This window comes from Electrophorus electricus, chromosome 11 (assembly GCF_013358815.1).
Source record: "Electrophorus electricus isolate fEleEle1 chromosome 11, fEleEle1.pri, whole genome shotgun sequence".
Taxonomy (NCBI): Eukaryota; Metazoa; Chordata; class Actinopteri; order Gymnotiformes; family Gymnotidae; genus Electrophorus; species Electrophorus electricus.
In genome coordinates this window covers 970,001-986,871 of record NC_049545.1, presented here as the reverse complement: position 1 = coordinate 986,871, position 16,871 = coordinate 970,001, and the positions used below count along the sequence as shown (strand labels likewise).

Below are 16,871 nucleotides of genomic sequence, written 5' to 3'. Positions count from 1 at the left end.
ATTATTGCATAAACCATTTAATATTTAATATTGTTGTATTTTTTCTAATACGCTGATCTTGTAGGAACCTGTCACGGTGCTCTCGACATACCGGCAGCGCCAGCATGCGGCTGTGGTGAGCACATGGCGTTTGTTTATGTTTCCAGCTAGATCTTCTACTTCAAAGATCCTGTCGTCTCCACACAGGAACCTCCAGTTTAATGTGACACTGTGTGCACACCAAGGCATACTTCTCTGCACACGTCTCTACTAAGGCATACTTCTTTAAGATCTTTCTCCTTTAAGATTTTTTGTCTCCACATGTCTCTACTAACGCATACTTCTTTAATGAGCAATGCAGTAGTTAAATGTTATCATAGAATCAGAAATTTCAGATTGATTTCAGATTGATTTCAGAGTATACTGTTTTTTCGATATGGATTTTATTTGATCAAATAACCGGATGCTGGTTCTTCTGCTAAATGATTGATTAAGTCTGAAAAAATAATTTTTAAATGCCTGGGTATCATTACTGGGGGTGCATTTTTGTGGAAAATTGCTTTGATAATGCCTGCCGATTTGTTTTCTGTCTCGGTCTCACTTCTGAGAGATAAACGTGTCCTTTTCAGTCTCTTAGATCAAACTCTTATACTTTCATCTTGGCCTCCATACCCATCAGCTGAGTCTGTCACAGTTCTGTCACAGGTCATCCTCCGTCCTCTAGATGGTGCACACCACCTGCTGATACATCTCACTAGTGTAGAACGTGCCCCCATACTCCGCTTTCATCTGAGCTGACATTGTTGAACACGTGGTACTGTGGTAGTGACCCCTGCATGTGCTCAGGGGCCCCTGGGGACCATCCTCAGCCTTCCCAGTAAACACTTCACAAATTCAGTGTGTATTCCTACAGTAAAAGCCCTCTTTCTACAGTAAAAGCCCCTTCTTTTCTCTGTTATGGCAGCTCTTGAGATCTTGAAATCTTAAATCTCAAATTATAGTGAAATAAATCTCTAAGGTTTAGGTAATGATAATGATCTATGTTCATCAGCAGACATATTGTAATATTAAGTTATACAGGTGCATTACTGCATAACGAAAAATGTAATTTGATATTGATATTCAGTGTCATTTAAACATGACACTAATAATACATAGCGCCCTCTACAGGGAGCATAAGTAAAGTTAAATGTAAACATGCAGTATATAAGTAAACCAGCAAAGAAACACCCACAGATTAAGCCCTAGTTTAAAGTTCCAAATTTAAAGGTCATTCCATGTCATCTGATGGAGCATAATACCTACCTGATTTTCCTGTCTTAAAGTTGCCACTCGTTATTGGCAGAACATTTTTCAATTTCTGCAAGAGTTCTTGTAGATTTTCTTGTAGTATCTTATGGATTTAATATATTTTAGGGATAGCAAATACTATCAGTACACCACTATTCCAAGGAAAGAATGAATTTTAGGACAAAGCATTTCACTTTCCACATGGGGAAAAATGTTTTGAGAGAAACCTGGGTGTGCTTGCATCAAGTTTATAGGATCAGGATCTTTTCTACGGTGAAGATAAGTTCATGGAATGGCTGGAGGCATCAGTGTGCCTTTTTCTGATATTTTAATAATGGTGAGTTTTAAATAATTTTCTTTGCACATTGATGTGAGAAGGTGGTTTCTCTTAAGATTTCAGAATAGCATGTCCATAAACTAATAATCACAAATGAGTCTGATCATAACCTAATATACAAGAGTATAACTGAGCTTTGAAATGTCTTATTCACTTAAATCTATAGGTCTCTTCCTAAATGACTGGCAGAAAACACTACCATATTCAAAGGAAATAAGCAGATAATAGTTTTGCTTTAAAATGACGTGCAAACTTTAAGGTTAGTGTCTGGTTGTGATTTATTCCCCAGATCTATTTATGAGTTATAAAATATTTGTTATATGGTTTAAAATTTTTAATAATCAAGATTTCTAAGGGAGAATTAAGCTATAGGTATGCCATAAAACGAAAGTGAATATATTACACAAATTTGTATGTATTTTATGTAAATGGAGTTAGTTGGGGTGGGGTGGTGAGGGGTATTTGTTGGGGGGGGGGGTATTTACTGCTCGTCCAGGGAACCACAGGGAGCTAATAACGTGTTTCTGCATCACTGCTGGGAACCCTGGCTGAGACTGGTCCCAGTACTGGTGAGTTAGACCAGAGGAAATACTAAAATTGCAGCAAACCAGATTAGGGAAAAGCAATACTAAAAGTAAGACATTTTCATAGATGGCCAGAAGATGGCAGCAGCGTAGCATAACCTAATGGTCAATGGTGTAACTGCAATTTTTAAAAATTAGGCTTTTTGTTTGTATGTAAATAACCAAAAATCATTTAAAAGATCCTCGGTGTACACACCGACTCATATACCTGCTCTAGTAGGTCTTTAAGCGATGGCCAGAACATGCATTCATGTTCTCAATAACAAATGAAATGTTTTTGGTGTTAAGGTGTGAGCACTTCAAATTTACACATCAGCACTCTCACATTACTGTACAACCTCTGCAGACCAACACTGGCAGTAAGGGGTCACTGTGAAGAGCTCAGTGATGTTTGACATGGTACTGTCATGAGATGCCATCTTTGCTGCAAGTCAGTTAATAAATACAATTATTGTGAAAAAGTGTCTACAAGCCAAACCACCTCAGCCAAGGAATTAAATCAGACATGCTGCACACTTTGAGATGTGTGTGAGCTGCTGGACCAAGGACCCTGTTTCACAGAGCTCCTGACACATCACTCTGGTGCTGATGTCACTTCCAGGGGAAGTTTAGAACTCGGTAGTGAGTGAAAGAACAGAGCCAAGGCGATTTTTACTCAGTACGTGATTAAGCACTCTGTAGTGTAAAAACACACCAGCACTAGACACTGGAGCAGTAAAAATGCCTTCTCTGGAGCGGTGCAGCAGACTTTACTATCTGGAAGTCTGATAGACAAATCTGGGTTTGGCAGATACCAGAACGCTGCCTACCAGAAAGCACAATGACAACCTTAAAGTTTGACGGAGGAGAGAAAATGTCACGGGCTGTTCTTCAGGTCTGGGCCGGGCCACTTGGGTCTAATGAAGGGGAATGTTAACGCTGAAGCAAACAAAAACATTTTAGACAAACAAATGCTTCCAACAGTTGGGGTGAGACTGGCATGAACTGGAACGCCAACAACCACAGACAGCAGTGTTCAATCTTTTTAATCTTTAAGACAGCTTCATAAATAACACAGATCAATTACATTTATTAAAGCTGATTTTCCCCAGTATTGACAATATTGTTATAAGTGCTTTTAAGGGGGAAAACAAGGTAAAAAAAAAAAAAAAAACACCTTTACACAGTAAATTCACACTGAGGAATTAAAATCGAATCTTCATATCCATCTCACCATTTACACACTTCCGTTACTAGCACTCTAGGGATGGAAACGATAACTAAACTAATTCAGTTTTGATTTTTCCTTCATTAAACTGTGGCGACATCATATCAGTGAAACGCCTCCGTGATGACCTGATGAAATGTGAGTACGTGTCAGAAAAAATTGGTTGAGCGAGCAGAGTATTACCATCCTCTCCACCTGCAGGTCTAATTGCATTCCCTCATGTTCAAAAAGAGCTTATTCGGCTACCAGAGTCACAGCTAAGTCCAGACAATACACTTGGTACGATATCTAAAAACTGGAAGAGGAACCCCTTTTGACGCGCTGCTGGCAGAGGATGGCGGTACCGCAGGACACTCGCTGTGGGCAGGACCGTGGCAGGCATGCGTTGGTGGGGACACGTCACGCTTTTGCAGTTCCACGTGCACGTGCAGAGGTCTGAATACAGGCATGTGCACGCAGACACGCTTTACAAAAATAAGGACTCATGAGGGTGGATGAAGTTTAGAGTCACGGCATTACGTTAGAAAAGGAGGTCACCAGATCACACAGGACACTGGACGTGTTTATTTTGTCGCTTTTAAGGCAATAAAACTTTAGGCAAGGACTGAATAATCACTACAATGCCATTCTAGTCCCATAAAATGTCATAAATGTTTCCAAATCATCATCATCAGTCTTCATCATGACATGGGCATCTGTGGGAGGAGGACAGCGGAGTCTCAGTGGTGAAGGTACTGCACTAGTAATCAGAAGGTTACCAGTTCAAGTCCCACCACCACCAGGTTGTCATTGTTGGGCCCCTGAGCAAGACCCTTAACCTTCAATTGCTCAAGTTGTGTTCAGTCAGAATTGTAAGTCACTTTGGATAAAAAGCATCAGGTAAATGCTAGCTATTTCAGTCCTGCACCCGTCAACTTTTTTTTTTTTTTTTTACACAATTCAGGGACCATCTCCATCCTGTGTGATCTGTTTGACTTACCGTTTGCCATTTGAAAATACCTGGACACAACTGCAGTACTTTTTTAAGCAGCAATAACCTGGCCAGTAAGAATCCCTTCCTACCACTAGAGGGAGATACTGAAAAATTACACAATACAAGTAAAACCAATTTTCCCTATTGTACTAAAAATGGTGCATGACCCATTAAAAAAGTGGAGTTTGTCTCAGCCATAGCTTATTGCACACATTGCTTCTAAACTCAACCCCCCCACAGACACATAAAAACATGCGCGCGCACACACACACACACACATTCCCATCATTCTCAGACGCTGTGAGCTGATCAGAATGCACTCTGATTTATTTTGGAATTTGGATCATTAACAAAGAACACACATTCCCAAACGTACACACACACATACACACACACACACACACACACACACACACACAGGTCTTTCCCCCAATTTCAAAGGAGTGATTATCAAAATAAAGCTTGAACTAATATCGTGGGATCACTATCTCTCTCTCTCTCACTCACACACACACACACACACACACACACACCATTTGAGAGCTTTTTTTTTAAAGCACAGTGGCTTTTAAAGTTGAAGGATTGTTGTCTCAATAGCACCTTCAAATTCCTCACAAACAACTAGTTTACATTCATATAAACTCAAATATCACAGTGCAGCATCAAGACAAACCCTGCAAAGAGTTCCAACACTGCACACACACACACACACTCCTTGCCATCCATGCCTTCTTCACACTTCACCATGTAATGTCACCAGTAATTTTCCCACAGCCGTGATTGGCACAAGCTGACATGCAGCCTGTTACATGGCAACCCCGACAGGGGCCTATGTCTGCCTATGTCTGCCTATGTCTGCCTATGTCTGCGCCTCTGGGAGGGGCAACGCTGGCTCGCAGGGCGCTGTGGGCGGAGCCAGACCCTTTACTCCTCGACAAAGCATTCCATTGCCTGCCGTGGCAGCTGCTGGCTCTCTACCATTGAGATTCCTGTATGGGCGTGGCAGTGGGCCATGCCTAGGGGGCAGGGCTCCACGCAGGCACACTGACGGGAAGCTGAATCCCACCAGGCAGCATCCCGGACAGGAAATGACCTCGTCCTGCACAGCAGGACGTGCCAAGCGCTCTTGGGCATGGTGCTTGAGGTAACCGTCGAGCCGCACCCATGGCAACGGGCGCCCGGCTCCTAGCAGACCGTTGTTGTTGTCCAGGCGGGGGATGGGCGGCAGCGATGGGGGTCCGTTTGAAATGGGCGTCACCCAGCTGTTGGACTGCCGACAGGAAGAGGAGGATGAAGAACTGCAGAGGAGGGGTCTTCCTGTGGTACTGTTCGCACCCTCAATTGTGTCAGGAGAGCTACTGCAGTCCATGGGTTCGGAGCGCCACAGGCCCTCACCCTCCTCCTCCACCCGCTCCAGAGACACCACCCCTAGATCCAGGGCTAAGCCATCCATCAGGTCCACCTCCCCTTTCCTGCCACCTCTCTCTCTAGCCTTCATCTCTCGCTCCCTCTCCTCCACGCTCTGGGTGTCCGACTCGCGGAGTGACCTCGCCAGCTCAGGGGTACAGGGCAGGGACTGGCACCTACGGGGGGGCCCGCGGCGCGTGGGGGCCCCGCCCAGCGGCGGAGAGGTGCACGGGTCAGGGGGCGGGGGCAGGGTGAAGGTGAGAGAGATGACCGATTTGCTGGGCGTGTCGAAGAGCTTGATACGGCCGCCGTTCAGATCCTGGCGAAGGGAGAAGGGGTTGATGCGCACCGGCGTGCCCAGGCACGGAGACAGGGCTGGGGGCAGCATGTCCGACTGGCTCCGCGACAGACGCTGGTCGCCCGGGTAACACGGGGAACTCCTCCTCCGGTATGGGCTCTCGTCAACGGCGACGGGTTCTGTGGGAGTGAGCACAGAGGGAGTAGGGGACCTGCTCCAATCTTGTGCCTGGTTTCCTGACCCACTACTTCCAGGCTGCTGGGAGCAAAAACCTCCACTCACCTAGAAACACGGGAACCTCAGTCTTCTCCCGCTCTCTGTCCATCGCCTCCAAGGTGACAACAATGTCCGAGAAAGAAGGACGACTCTCTGCACACATCTGTCAAGGAAAAGTACAACTTAAGTACAATAGTTTAATTCAGGTTCAACTCCATAAACCAAATACCTTCACAGCACATGTATAAGCACAGATACACAAAAAAGTGTACATCAATTTTGTGTGTGTGTTCCCTATATATATATAAATAAAAAATGTGTGTGTGTGTGTGTGTGTGTGTGTGTGTGTGTGTGTCTTACATTGCTGCAGTTGACAGCCAGGGTGAGAAACTCTGGTGGACAGTCTCCGACCATGTGCTCAAATGCTTCCACATCCAGACCAAAGTCCTGCACAGAAACAGTCACATGACACTCTGACAAAAACTCCTCCTGCCTCAGGAAAGAGACACTGAGAAACAACCCAAATTAAAAAAAGATGTATGTGGGTTTCACGCTGGAAATGTTTTTTTACAGTGTAAACCTTCTGTAAGGGGCAGAAATCCTGACAGCTGAGACGCTGTTGTGCCAAAAAAAAGCACCAACAGGGGGCGCTCTCACCCTTTCATAACAGTTGCCTGCTAGTACACACCTTAGGAAGTGATCAACAACTCAGCCTTGCTGCAGACACTAGGGGCCCTTTTACATGGATAATTACAGGACGCACATATGAAACCTTCAAGCGTGAGTAGAGTAATTCACATCTTACGACACAATACCAGTTAGTTGATCAGCTGTAGTGACTATTCTGTCAGAAGAGGCTTTGTGGGTAAACAGGACAGGACAGAGAAGGGACGTGGTCATGTGACCCATGTGCTATTTGCTTTTAACTTGCATGTTAACAACAAATTGCAGGTGGTCCATAACACGCTGAGCGACTTCATGTGGCCTCTCATCCCCATTTCCGGTTACGCCTGTCACTGTGCGAATGTTTCAAAAGACAGTGAAAGGCAAACCGTCTTTATAAGTATTCTCCCAACACACACTACACATGTCGTCACTGACACACATCCCACCAAGCTGTGCCAGCACAAATTAAAGGCTGTAACTGTAACTGTCGTAGTCGTATGGATTGCTGTCGTAGTCGCAGAGACATGTTGTTATGATATGGTTTACATGTATGAGTGTGAAGATACTGAACACTGGATGACCTCTCCATTGGCCAGTGTCGGGTAGTACCTCTGTTCGCGGCAGCACATCTGGGTCAGCCTCGATACGCGCAATGATCTCGCACAGAATGATGCCATACGCAAAAACATCCACCTGTCCGGGAAATGCACGGTGCATCATCAATTCAGGATAAGAAGTCACTAAGATAAACTAATTATGGGATATGATGGCAGAGGTACCTTCTCATTGTAAAGCTCTCCCCTTAGTACTTCCGGAGCCATCCAGTAGGGGGAGCCCACCACAGCTAGGGGCTGCTTCTCCACACCATCACTGCAGCAGAGCAAGGCATTGGTAGGATTTAATGGCCTATTGAGGCCTGACAGTGTATTGTATACATGAAAGAGAACAGAAAATGCCATATGCAAATAATTTAAACAATATGAACTTTATGCCTGCAAGTGTGCTGATTTATTCATGCAGATTGTTATGCACTTCTGCAAAATGTGCAGCCAAGCCAGCTATAATGAGCCCCCTGTCTGTTTGTCAGCTTTCTAACAAGTGCACACAGTGCAGGTTACACCTGGACCAAAACCGGTCTTAAAATGTCCACTTTTCTGGGCCATCAGAAATGTTTTGCAGCTGAGGTATGTGATTTCTTACAAACTGATCTGAGGCCTGTGGTTTCTCCATGGTACTCTCCGTTGAGATGAAAAAGGCACTGACCTATAATCAGGGATTTTCTCAGACAGACCAAAATCTCCGACCACAGCCGTGAAAGCACCATTCTCACAGCGCACGAGACAGTTCTGCAAAGACAGCGAGATCAGTTTTTGCCTACTATATATACACACAAAATATAAAGTCTGTAATTATAGTCGAACGCTTTAGTTCATTTCTTTCATTTCTATAGTGTACTGTCAAAAACATTCTAATGCATTCTTCTCAACTCTGTTTGTATTGTTTCCTGTAATATCATGCCATGGATCAAACATTTACTGCCTTGTCCTGTTTTGATTTTTTAAAAGCAGTCCTGTCCTGTGACATTCAGCTGTGCATATTAAAAGTACACCTCCAGTATTGTCCAACCTGATCTAGATCCTCTGTATCTCTACTGTGTAGTCCATTACCATGGGCAACTATTTCGAAATGACCCTGAACAGAAAAGCCACTGAACGGGAATACATTTGGAACAGAAGCCTTGAGATGGTTGGTGGTTGAGATGGATGGTCAGTATGGATTTATACAAAATCTGTATTGTTCTAGAAGGCTGTCCAAGATTTTCTAGTCAAATGAAGCTGTAAATGAAGCTGTAAAGCTGCATAATTCATATATCCAGAACTGGGACACATTTTCAAGACAAAATGATTTGTGATGATGCACTACCAGCATAGTTGTTTTCAACTATGCTGGTAGTAATATTAGGTAATATTAAAAATCATTAATGGTGCCTTTCAGGACATTTCATTTTAACTGAAGGACTTTCCTGTTGTGTGCATGCCTGTGGTTCCACTCCTCTACTGTGCATGCGCGCATGTGTGTGTGTGTGTGTGTGTGTGTGTGTGTGTGTGTGTGTGTGTGTGTGTGTGTGTGTGTGTGTGCGTGTACCTTTGAGGTCAGGTCTCGGTGGAAGATACCCTTGCTGTGGAGGTACTGTAGCCCACGTGCTATGTCCAGAGACAGGTCAATCCGCACTAACCATGACAGGTGGATGTCACTGTCCAGCAGCTGTTCCAGATTGCCCCCATTGATGTACTGTAACCATGACAACCAGATAGCCTATCACGTTTTTGGTACAACTTCACATTCTGTCTCCAGTCTGTGGATCAGGCTTTTCCGTTCTGTTACTATGGAGACCAGTGTCTCACCTCAGTCAGAGCGTGGAGCTGCCCCTTGTGGACACACACCCCCAAAAACCTGAAGAGAGAGAAAAGAGTTTCTCCTCGTCCTTCTCCTCCGATTCTAGAAAATTCTAGAAAATTCGTGGATGTTTGTGTTTTTAACTGCTGTCAGTGTATCTGACTGTGTGTGTGTGTGTGCGTGTATCTGACTGTGCGCGCGCACGTGTGTGTATCTGACTGTGCGTGTGTGTGTGTGTGTGTCTGACTGCGCGCGCGCGTGTGTGTCTGACTGTGCGTGTGTGTGTGTGTGTCTGACTGCATGTGTGCGCGTGTGTGTGTCTGACTGTGCGTGTGTGTGCGCGCGCGTGTGTGTGTGTGTGTGTATCTGACTGTGTGTGTGTGTGTGTGTCCATGCATGCGAGAGTCTGACCTGAGAATGTTGGGGTGACAGAGCCGGTTCATTAGCTGGACTTCTCTCAGCATGTTGGCTTTGTTGCTGGCCAGCGTGTTCATCTTCAGAGCCATTACTTGACCCGTGATCCTGTGCTGAACCTGCGAGACACACAAAAAACCTTCACAACACTAAAATATTTGCAACACTAAAATGTTGCTCCCTGGGCCTTTGTGAATTTAAATCACATGTCTGAAGTAAAGGCAGGCTTAGCCACAGTCCCTGTGCTCCCCACACGTGCTGTGTTGTCCTGGTTTGCCTTGGATCTCCATGGTGACCAGTGATCGTCATGGCAAGTAACTCAGCCACAGATGTATGCAGCAGACACAGTCTGATCTGAGTGCGGCTAGCATGTCATATGCTGCTCAGAGCGATGGTGGTGAAAACAGACTGAGATGGTATGGGAAGTGCAGATGAATGAAGAGAGAAAGACATACAGACAGAGAGAGAGAGAGAGAGAGAGAGGGAGGGAGAGTGTGTGTGTGAGTGAGAGAGAGAGAGAGAGAGAGAGGGAGGGAGAGTGTGTGTGTGTGAGAGAGAGAGAGGGAGGGAGGGAGAGTGTGTGTGTGTGAGTGAGAGAGAGAGGGAGGGAGAGTGTGTGTGTGTGAGTGAGAGAGAGAGAGAGGGAGAGTGTGTGTGTGTGTGTGAGAGAGAGAGGGAGGGAGGGAGAGTGTGTGTGTGTGAGTGAGAGAGGGAGGGAGAGTGTGTGTGTGAGTGAGAGAGAGAGGGAGGGAGGGAGAGAGAGTGTGTGTGTGAGAGAGAGAGGGAGGGAGGGAGAGTGTGTGTGTGTGTGTGTGAGAGAGAGGGAGAGTGTGTGTGTGTGTGTGTGAGTGAGAGAGGGAGGGAGGGAGAGTGTGTGTGTGTGTGTGAGAGAGAGGGAGAGTGTGTGTGTGTGTGTGAGTGAGAGAGGGAGGGAGGGAGAGTGTGTGTGTGAGAGAGAGAGAGGGAGGGAGAGTGTGTGTGTGTGTGAGAGAGAGGGAGGGAGGGAGGGAGAGTGAGAGTGTGTGTGTGTGAGTGAGAGAGGGAGGGAGAGAGAGGGAGAGTGTGTGTGTGTGTGTGAGTGAGAGAGGGAGGGAGGGAGAGTGTGTGTGTGAGAGAGAGAGAGAGGGAGGGAGAGTGAGAGTGTGTGTGAGTGAGAGAGAGAGGGAGGGAGGGAGAGTGAGAGTGTGTGTGTGTGAGTGAGAGAGGGAGGGAGGGAGAGTGAGAGTGTGTGTGTGAGTGAGAGAGGGAGGGAAGGAGGGAGAGTGAGAGTGTGTGTGTGTGAGTGAGAGAGGGAGGGAGGGAGGGAGAGATAAATAATAGTGAAGGAACAAGAGAGGGGGAGAGCAGAGGTGGTCTGCAGCCGTGTTTAGATTTTTGAATCTGAAAAAAAAAAGATGCTGTCGGTTTGTATGTTTGAATCAGGGCTTAATGCAGGCGCGAGTACAGACGTGTGCAGCACTAAGAGAGCAAGAGAATAAAAGTGTGAATTAAGAAGGGAGTGGAGATGCAAACAGACTGAGGAGGTGAAGGCTTAGGGGAGTGTGGCGAGTTTAGGAGGTAACGGTGTTAGAGGCCACTCAACACCAACAGGTTTACTGGATTACCCATCATCCCAGACAACCTGCTGGAACCCAAGGTCATCTTCACAACATCATGCCGAGAAATACACACACCAACACTCCACACTCCACACTGGCCTCAACACAGTACACCTGACATGCAAATAAACAACAGCTGGCCTGTGTCTAAGAAAACACCTCATGTTTGCTCTTCACTTAGAAATGTTGCTATTCATTTCGCAACTACAATGCTTATGTTCAATTTTGCTATGTTTAAATCCAAAAAAGTCTAAAGTAAATCATAAATCGGTTGGCAGCAAAAACACACTCCACAGCTATGTCAGTGTGGCTACACAGAAGAACTACCCTGTGGGCTATGTGAGAAGCATGATGTGTTTCTTCATTAAAAACTAGACATTGACAATGTGGTATGGCCCAAAATCTGATTATGTTTATTTCGCAGTGGTAGCTTAGTGGTTAAGGTACTTGACTTGTAATTAGAAGGTTGTTGGTTCAAGTCCCACCACTGCCAAATTGTGACTGTTGTGCCCCTTTAACCCTCAACTTGTACTCAGTCATAATTGTAAGTTGCTTTGGATTAAAGTGTCAGCTAAATGCCATAAATGTACTGTAAGACAATGCAACATATTAAAAGCACTTGCAGTTTTTGACCAAAATCATTTGTTTGGTGGCTCTTGCACAAACCAAGACTCAAAGTTGTAAAACCTGTCATGATTTCCTGAGATGCTCAGGATGTGGACAACACATAAATGTGGGTATTTATTTTTTTACACAGCTCATTCTGGTATGACATGTTATGTGCTACACACAGTACCAGTAGTGCAACCCTATTTAAAACTATTTAGATAAGAAATCCCATATCTAGATATCTGAATATTCCCAAACCTGATTTGGAAACAAACTAAATGTTTGGTCCTGGTGGGATTCCGCCTCAATCAATGCTCTTATTGATTTGATTCCCAAACCAATAACCATCTGTGTAGGTAAATCCTACCCAAGACAGTGAGTGGCTCTGTTCCTACAACACTAATAAAGCACAGGCAGAGAGCAACTCATTATGCTTGACCATGCAGCACTGCTGAGAGGGAAAATCACATTTGCACGCACCAATTACACGTCAGCCTGAGGGGCCCCGAAATGGAATTTAGAATTCCTGCTGTCAGAGGTATCAATGCAAAAAGAGAAAACACTACATCCCTGATTAGGACTCTGATCAATAACCCTCCAGATGAGGCAAAAATCGCATCGATCAAATGCCACTCAAAAACATCCTGATCTAGTTTTGATCAAAGGATTCGATCAGTTCTTGTTCAGAGTAATTGGAGCAAGGTCCACTAAAATGTTAGACCAAACATCTTATTCTCACATGGAAACATGCTGCTAAGAGTTTCTCATGAAGAGAAAGAGGTGCACAGTCCTCCGTCCAAACCAGCTGGAGACAAACTCTGGTGAGTCAGGAGTCAGGAGTCAGTCAGGAGTCAGTCAGGAGTCAGTCAGGAGTCTCTCAGCACTCAACAAGGCTCATATCCAGAGCAAACAAATGTGGCGTCATGTGGTGTTTGTCCACCATTAAACACGACAGGTTCAAACAACAAAAAAGGAAGTCTACAAAGTGAGAAAACAAAAGGTATGCGCGTGATCTGTGTACATTACACCTCACAGGAAGCTCAGAGAGCCCACAGAGGAGAGGCTGTGATGCATGTTAATTATTACTGATGTGAACGAACTTGAGTTCATGAGACTTTATTTGCGTCATGGTTTGTGGAACGTGGGGCCGAAGGGAAGTGTGTGTACCGTCCGGATTGGAGGCGGTTAACAGGTAAAAAAAACCTTAAATACAGAGAAAAAATAAATTCTCTTACATCTCAACATCAAATATCTATTAAAATTACAATTATCAACCTTTGTCTATTCAAGAATAAAAATGGCAGAAAACAGTCTGGGCTTTGATGCACACACACACTCTCACACACACACTCACACACACACTCACACACACACTCACACACACGAACAAGACCTGCATAGTATAAAATCATACAGTTCAGTTAGTACTATATGAATCTCATATATAGTTTTATCTGGTTCTCAAATATAATTATGCTTCTGATCTTTGATACTATGTAGATCACAAATGCACATCTGGAGCTAAACTTGGAACAAAACCACAGAATAAACTGCTCACAATACCAGTCAAACACACTGCAATAAGATATTTCAGATACTGGAATCTCATTGCTTTTTTATTGTTCGGCTCTACACTAATCAATAACACAACCCAGCACTTCTTATCAAAATATAACCCTGAACTGTAGACTTTGCAGTTGGTGTCTAATCACCTCCAGTTAGCTCAGAACGTAGCAGTCAGACTCCTCAGAATCAGACACTTCACATCGCCCGTGTCAGCAGTGTTACTCTGGCTGCCTGGTGAAGTGTCAATTATAACATGCTATTGTTAACCTACAGAGTTCTGAAGGGTCTTGCGTCGAAGCAACTCAGCCATCGTGTTTCCCATTATGATCTGCCATGCCAACTTTAATCACAAACTGAAGGCTCTTTGCTGGCACCTATGAATACAGCAGAAGGCTGAAGAGAGAGTCTTCCGAGCATCCTGGACTCAGACACAGTCCAAATCTTCAGGCATAAGCTGCTTGCTTAGTCAGTTCGTTAGTTAATGATCACCATGTACACCCAGCGTTAATTACTGTATGCTCTACACTTACCTAACGACCTGTTCTGCCCCTCTGTCGTATGCATACTCATGTCGCCTGCCGTGAGCTTCCCTCCTGTTGGGTTCCCTGCCCTCTGCACCTGCCTGATATGATTCCAGAGAGGGATCTTCACGAGCTCCTCGTCTCCCTGCCTTGGAACATCTAGCACATCTAACAGCCTCGCCTGGACGTGCTGGAGGTCACCACCAACTGAGCTGTCCTGGATGTCTAGTAGCTTCCTGTGAGCGCTTACCTGCTTCTTAACATTTAAACTGGCTAGTGGCTTATTACAACTGTCGTCTGTAAGGTCTGAGCACCTCTGCTTAAATCTGTCTGCTAATGTTCATATAAAAATTTACTATCCTGTGTCTGCTAAATAAGCCTGGCTGGAGATCTCTTCCTTATCCCATATCTGGGAGGTTCCCCTACACTACAGCTCTAGGCCGGAATTTTCTGTAAAAGTGCTTTAAAACTATTTTTTGTACAAATAACAAGATGAAACGTACAAAAAAAAACAAAACAAAACATACAGATACTCTCATGGTTCGCATTGATAATTGTGTGCCATCTTACCCATAAATGTATATTCTTTATATTTATATTCTTATATTCTTACCCCTGAGAGGGTGTCGTGACCAACGGTGACCATTCCTGAATAATCACAGCTACGTCCACGTGTAAGGTGTGTACCTGGAGCTGATCGTTACAGGCAGATGATATCACCTGCGATCCCACCTAAAACTTTCACAACTATTAAGAAACTAAACTGAATGTACAGTAACGGCGTATTTAAAAAACAAGATAAATCAGTTGTAGGTTATTACACTCTACAGCCCAAGTTAAGATCACTGCAGTCAGTGCCACAATTATTTTCGTGGGACACAAAATATGCTTTAAATAAAACATCTCAAACATCTCAAACCACTGAGCAAAATCCAGACGCATGCACTGACTGGACAACGCGAGAGGTGGAGATGTTAAGGCCGATGTGGAATGAAAAGCATCACCTTAAAAACCTCCGAGAAGAAACCTGAGCCGATCTTCTCACAGAAAAAGTCGTCGATCCGCGCCAGACTCGACACGGCGCTCCGCAGCGCCCGGTACGACGACGGCCGGATCCTGCTGGGCCCGTGAGGTCCGTGCAAGGGCAGGTCCGCAGCGTCCTGGACCGGCTCCTCTCGATCCATAACGACGGACGTAAATCACACCTACAACGGGATTCCGACGAGCTCGTGCGCCATGGCCCGATGTTGAAAAGCGGGTCCCCGGTGCAACAACTCCGCCACTGAACCGGCGTCCGCAGTGCAGACCAGTTACCAGACCAGTGCAGCTCCTCCACTTCAGCTCCGACCGTCGTGCAGGTCCCGGCGTTGATGGCGCTGACACGAGCGATACCGCGCGCTGATCCGCTGTCAGACTCGTGCGCTCTCCTCCCCCACTCTCTTGAGCTCGCTCTCCCGGTGGCGTAACTACTGCCCCCGAGCCTCCTGCGAAGCAGACCGCGACTGTTATAATAAACGACCCCCGCTGTGCGCGCGGCTATCACGGTGCGTCTGCACGACCTTCAGCGCGCGCTTTGGGGAACAACGCATCGAGTAATAGCGAGACAGCTGCATAAGGCACCACATCATGTGTTCTTCACACAAGAAGGCTGAAGCCCTTGGTGAGATGTTTCAGACTGTTCCTACTGCGAGAAAACCGGTTGCTCGTAGAAACTAACATCATCACGGACAGGGTCCACTGCGATCTTCTGATTTAACACCATCGGTTTCTGCTGCGCCTCCACGATAAACGTATTAGAGATGTTTTTCCCTCGGTCGTATTTTTACAGCTTTATTAATATTCCCGTTTCATGATTTACATCAGGTCTCTCCTCCACCGGCGCTGAATCAGAACAGCCCGTCACGCCTTACCTGGGACTCGGTCGTCGCGTGTAAGGTCGCACTCAGCTCGGTCTCGGTCGGTCTCGGCCGCTCGCGGATGCTCCGTTTGTCTGGGCCACGGTCAAGCCCTCGTGCTTTCATTGGCGAGGACCCGGGGCGGGTCTTGAACGGGAAGGACGGCAGGCGTTGCGCATGCGCAGTTCGTCCATTTCTGGCACGCGCCCCTGGATTCAGTAGCAGAAACCACCCCGAGTCCGGATTGAGTCCACGGCCACTCTGTTCCTTCCTACATTAATAATCTATTATAGAATTTCGATTTAAAAGCAGATATAAACGTTTTCCCAGTTCTGTTCTGTCTTTACACATAATAATAATAATAATAATAATAATAATAATAATAACAGCAGGATTCTACTGTCATAAAGAGCACTGACATGGCCCGCGCGGGCTACTTTAACGCACGAGCCTACGTGCCACACGCGGTGAAACGTGCGGCCAGTTTCATTTTCGAAATAAAGTGTAAAAATGCTCGTAGTTTCGGGGAAGTGGAAGTGAGGAATCCCCCTTTAATATTCCTATAGCGGTTTGTGGGTTTTTTTGGTGGTTCCGCTGTTGTTGTGGGGCGTTTTTTGTAATTACCATCGGGCACCAGTGGGGTTTTTGAACAACATTGACGTCTTCCCTAAATGTCATTAGACGGTGCAACGCCTGAGGTTGGTTTGGGTGACTTCATCACGATTGGTTATAGAGGCGGTCTGACAGCATCTCCGTTTCTAAACTGCATCATACATAGTTAGGCAGGTGCATGTGTCATCCAGATCTGTAACACCTTCCCAGGATGAACACGTGGTGTGAAATACACGGTGGTGCTGTTATGTTTGTGCATGTGGATGTGGACGTTTGATTACTTGTAATTTAGTCTTTCAGTT

The 16,871-nt window shown here is 45.5% G+C and overlaps 1 protein-coding gene across 2 annotated transcripts; it reads right to left on the bottom strand.

The window, feature by feature from the left end:
- Positions 1–4,206: 4,206 nt before the first annotated feature.
- si:ch211-113e8.3 (dual specificity testis-specific protein kinase 2) lies at positions 4,207–16,815 on the bottom strand. Of its 2 annotated transcripts, XM_027027459.2 has the most exons (11): positions 15,973–16,815; positions 15,067–15,546; positions 9,766–9,887; positions 9,363–9,411; positions 9,103–9,249; positions 8,221–8,303; positions 7,737–7,827; positions 7,567–7,650; positions 6,652–6,738; positions 6,358–6,454; positions 4,207–6,254 (listed from the first exon to the last, which is right to left on the bottom strand). In XM_027027459.2, the coding sequence occupies exons 2-11, from the start codon at positions 15,244–15,246 to the stop codon at positions 5,230–5,232; spliced, it is 1,965 nt and encodes a 654-aa protein (XP_026883260.2). In that variant the 5' UTR covers positions 15,247–15,546; positions 15,973–16,815; the 3' UTR covers positions 4,207–5,229. The 2 variants fall into 2 exon arrangements, with proteins under 2 accessions (XP_026883260.2, XP_035387470.1); XM_035531577.1 differs by lacking the exons at positions 15,067–15,546; positions 15,973–16,815 and adding an exon at positions 14,676–15,030.
- Positions 16,816–16,871: the final 56 nt, after the last annotated feature.

Bases quoted from the DNA above. Each gene is read 5' to 3' on its own strand.
- si:ch211-113e8.3 (XM_027027459.2), bottom strand. From the start codon at position 15,246: ATGGATCGAGAGGAGCCGGTCCAGGACGCTGCGGACCTGCCCTTGCAC. The intron at 7,828-8,220 runs GTCAGTGCCTTT...GCTCTGCTGCAG, and splicing joins GAGAAAATCCCTGATTATAG to TGATGGTGTGGAGAAGCAGC. The intron at 6,739-7,566 runs GTACTACCCGAC...GTTTCTGTGCAG, and splicing joins ATGTGCTGCCGCGAACAGAG to GACTTTGGTCTGGATGTGGA.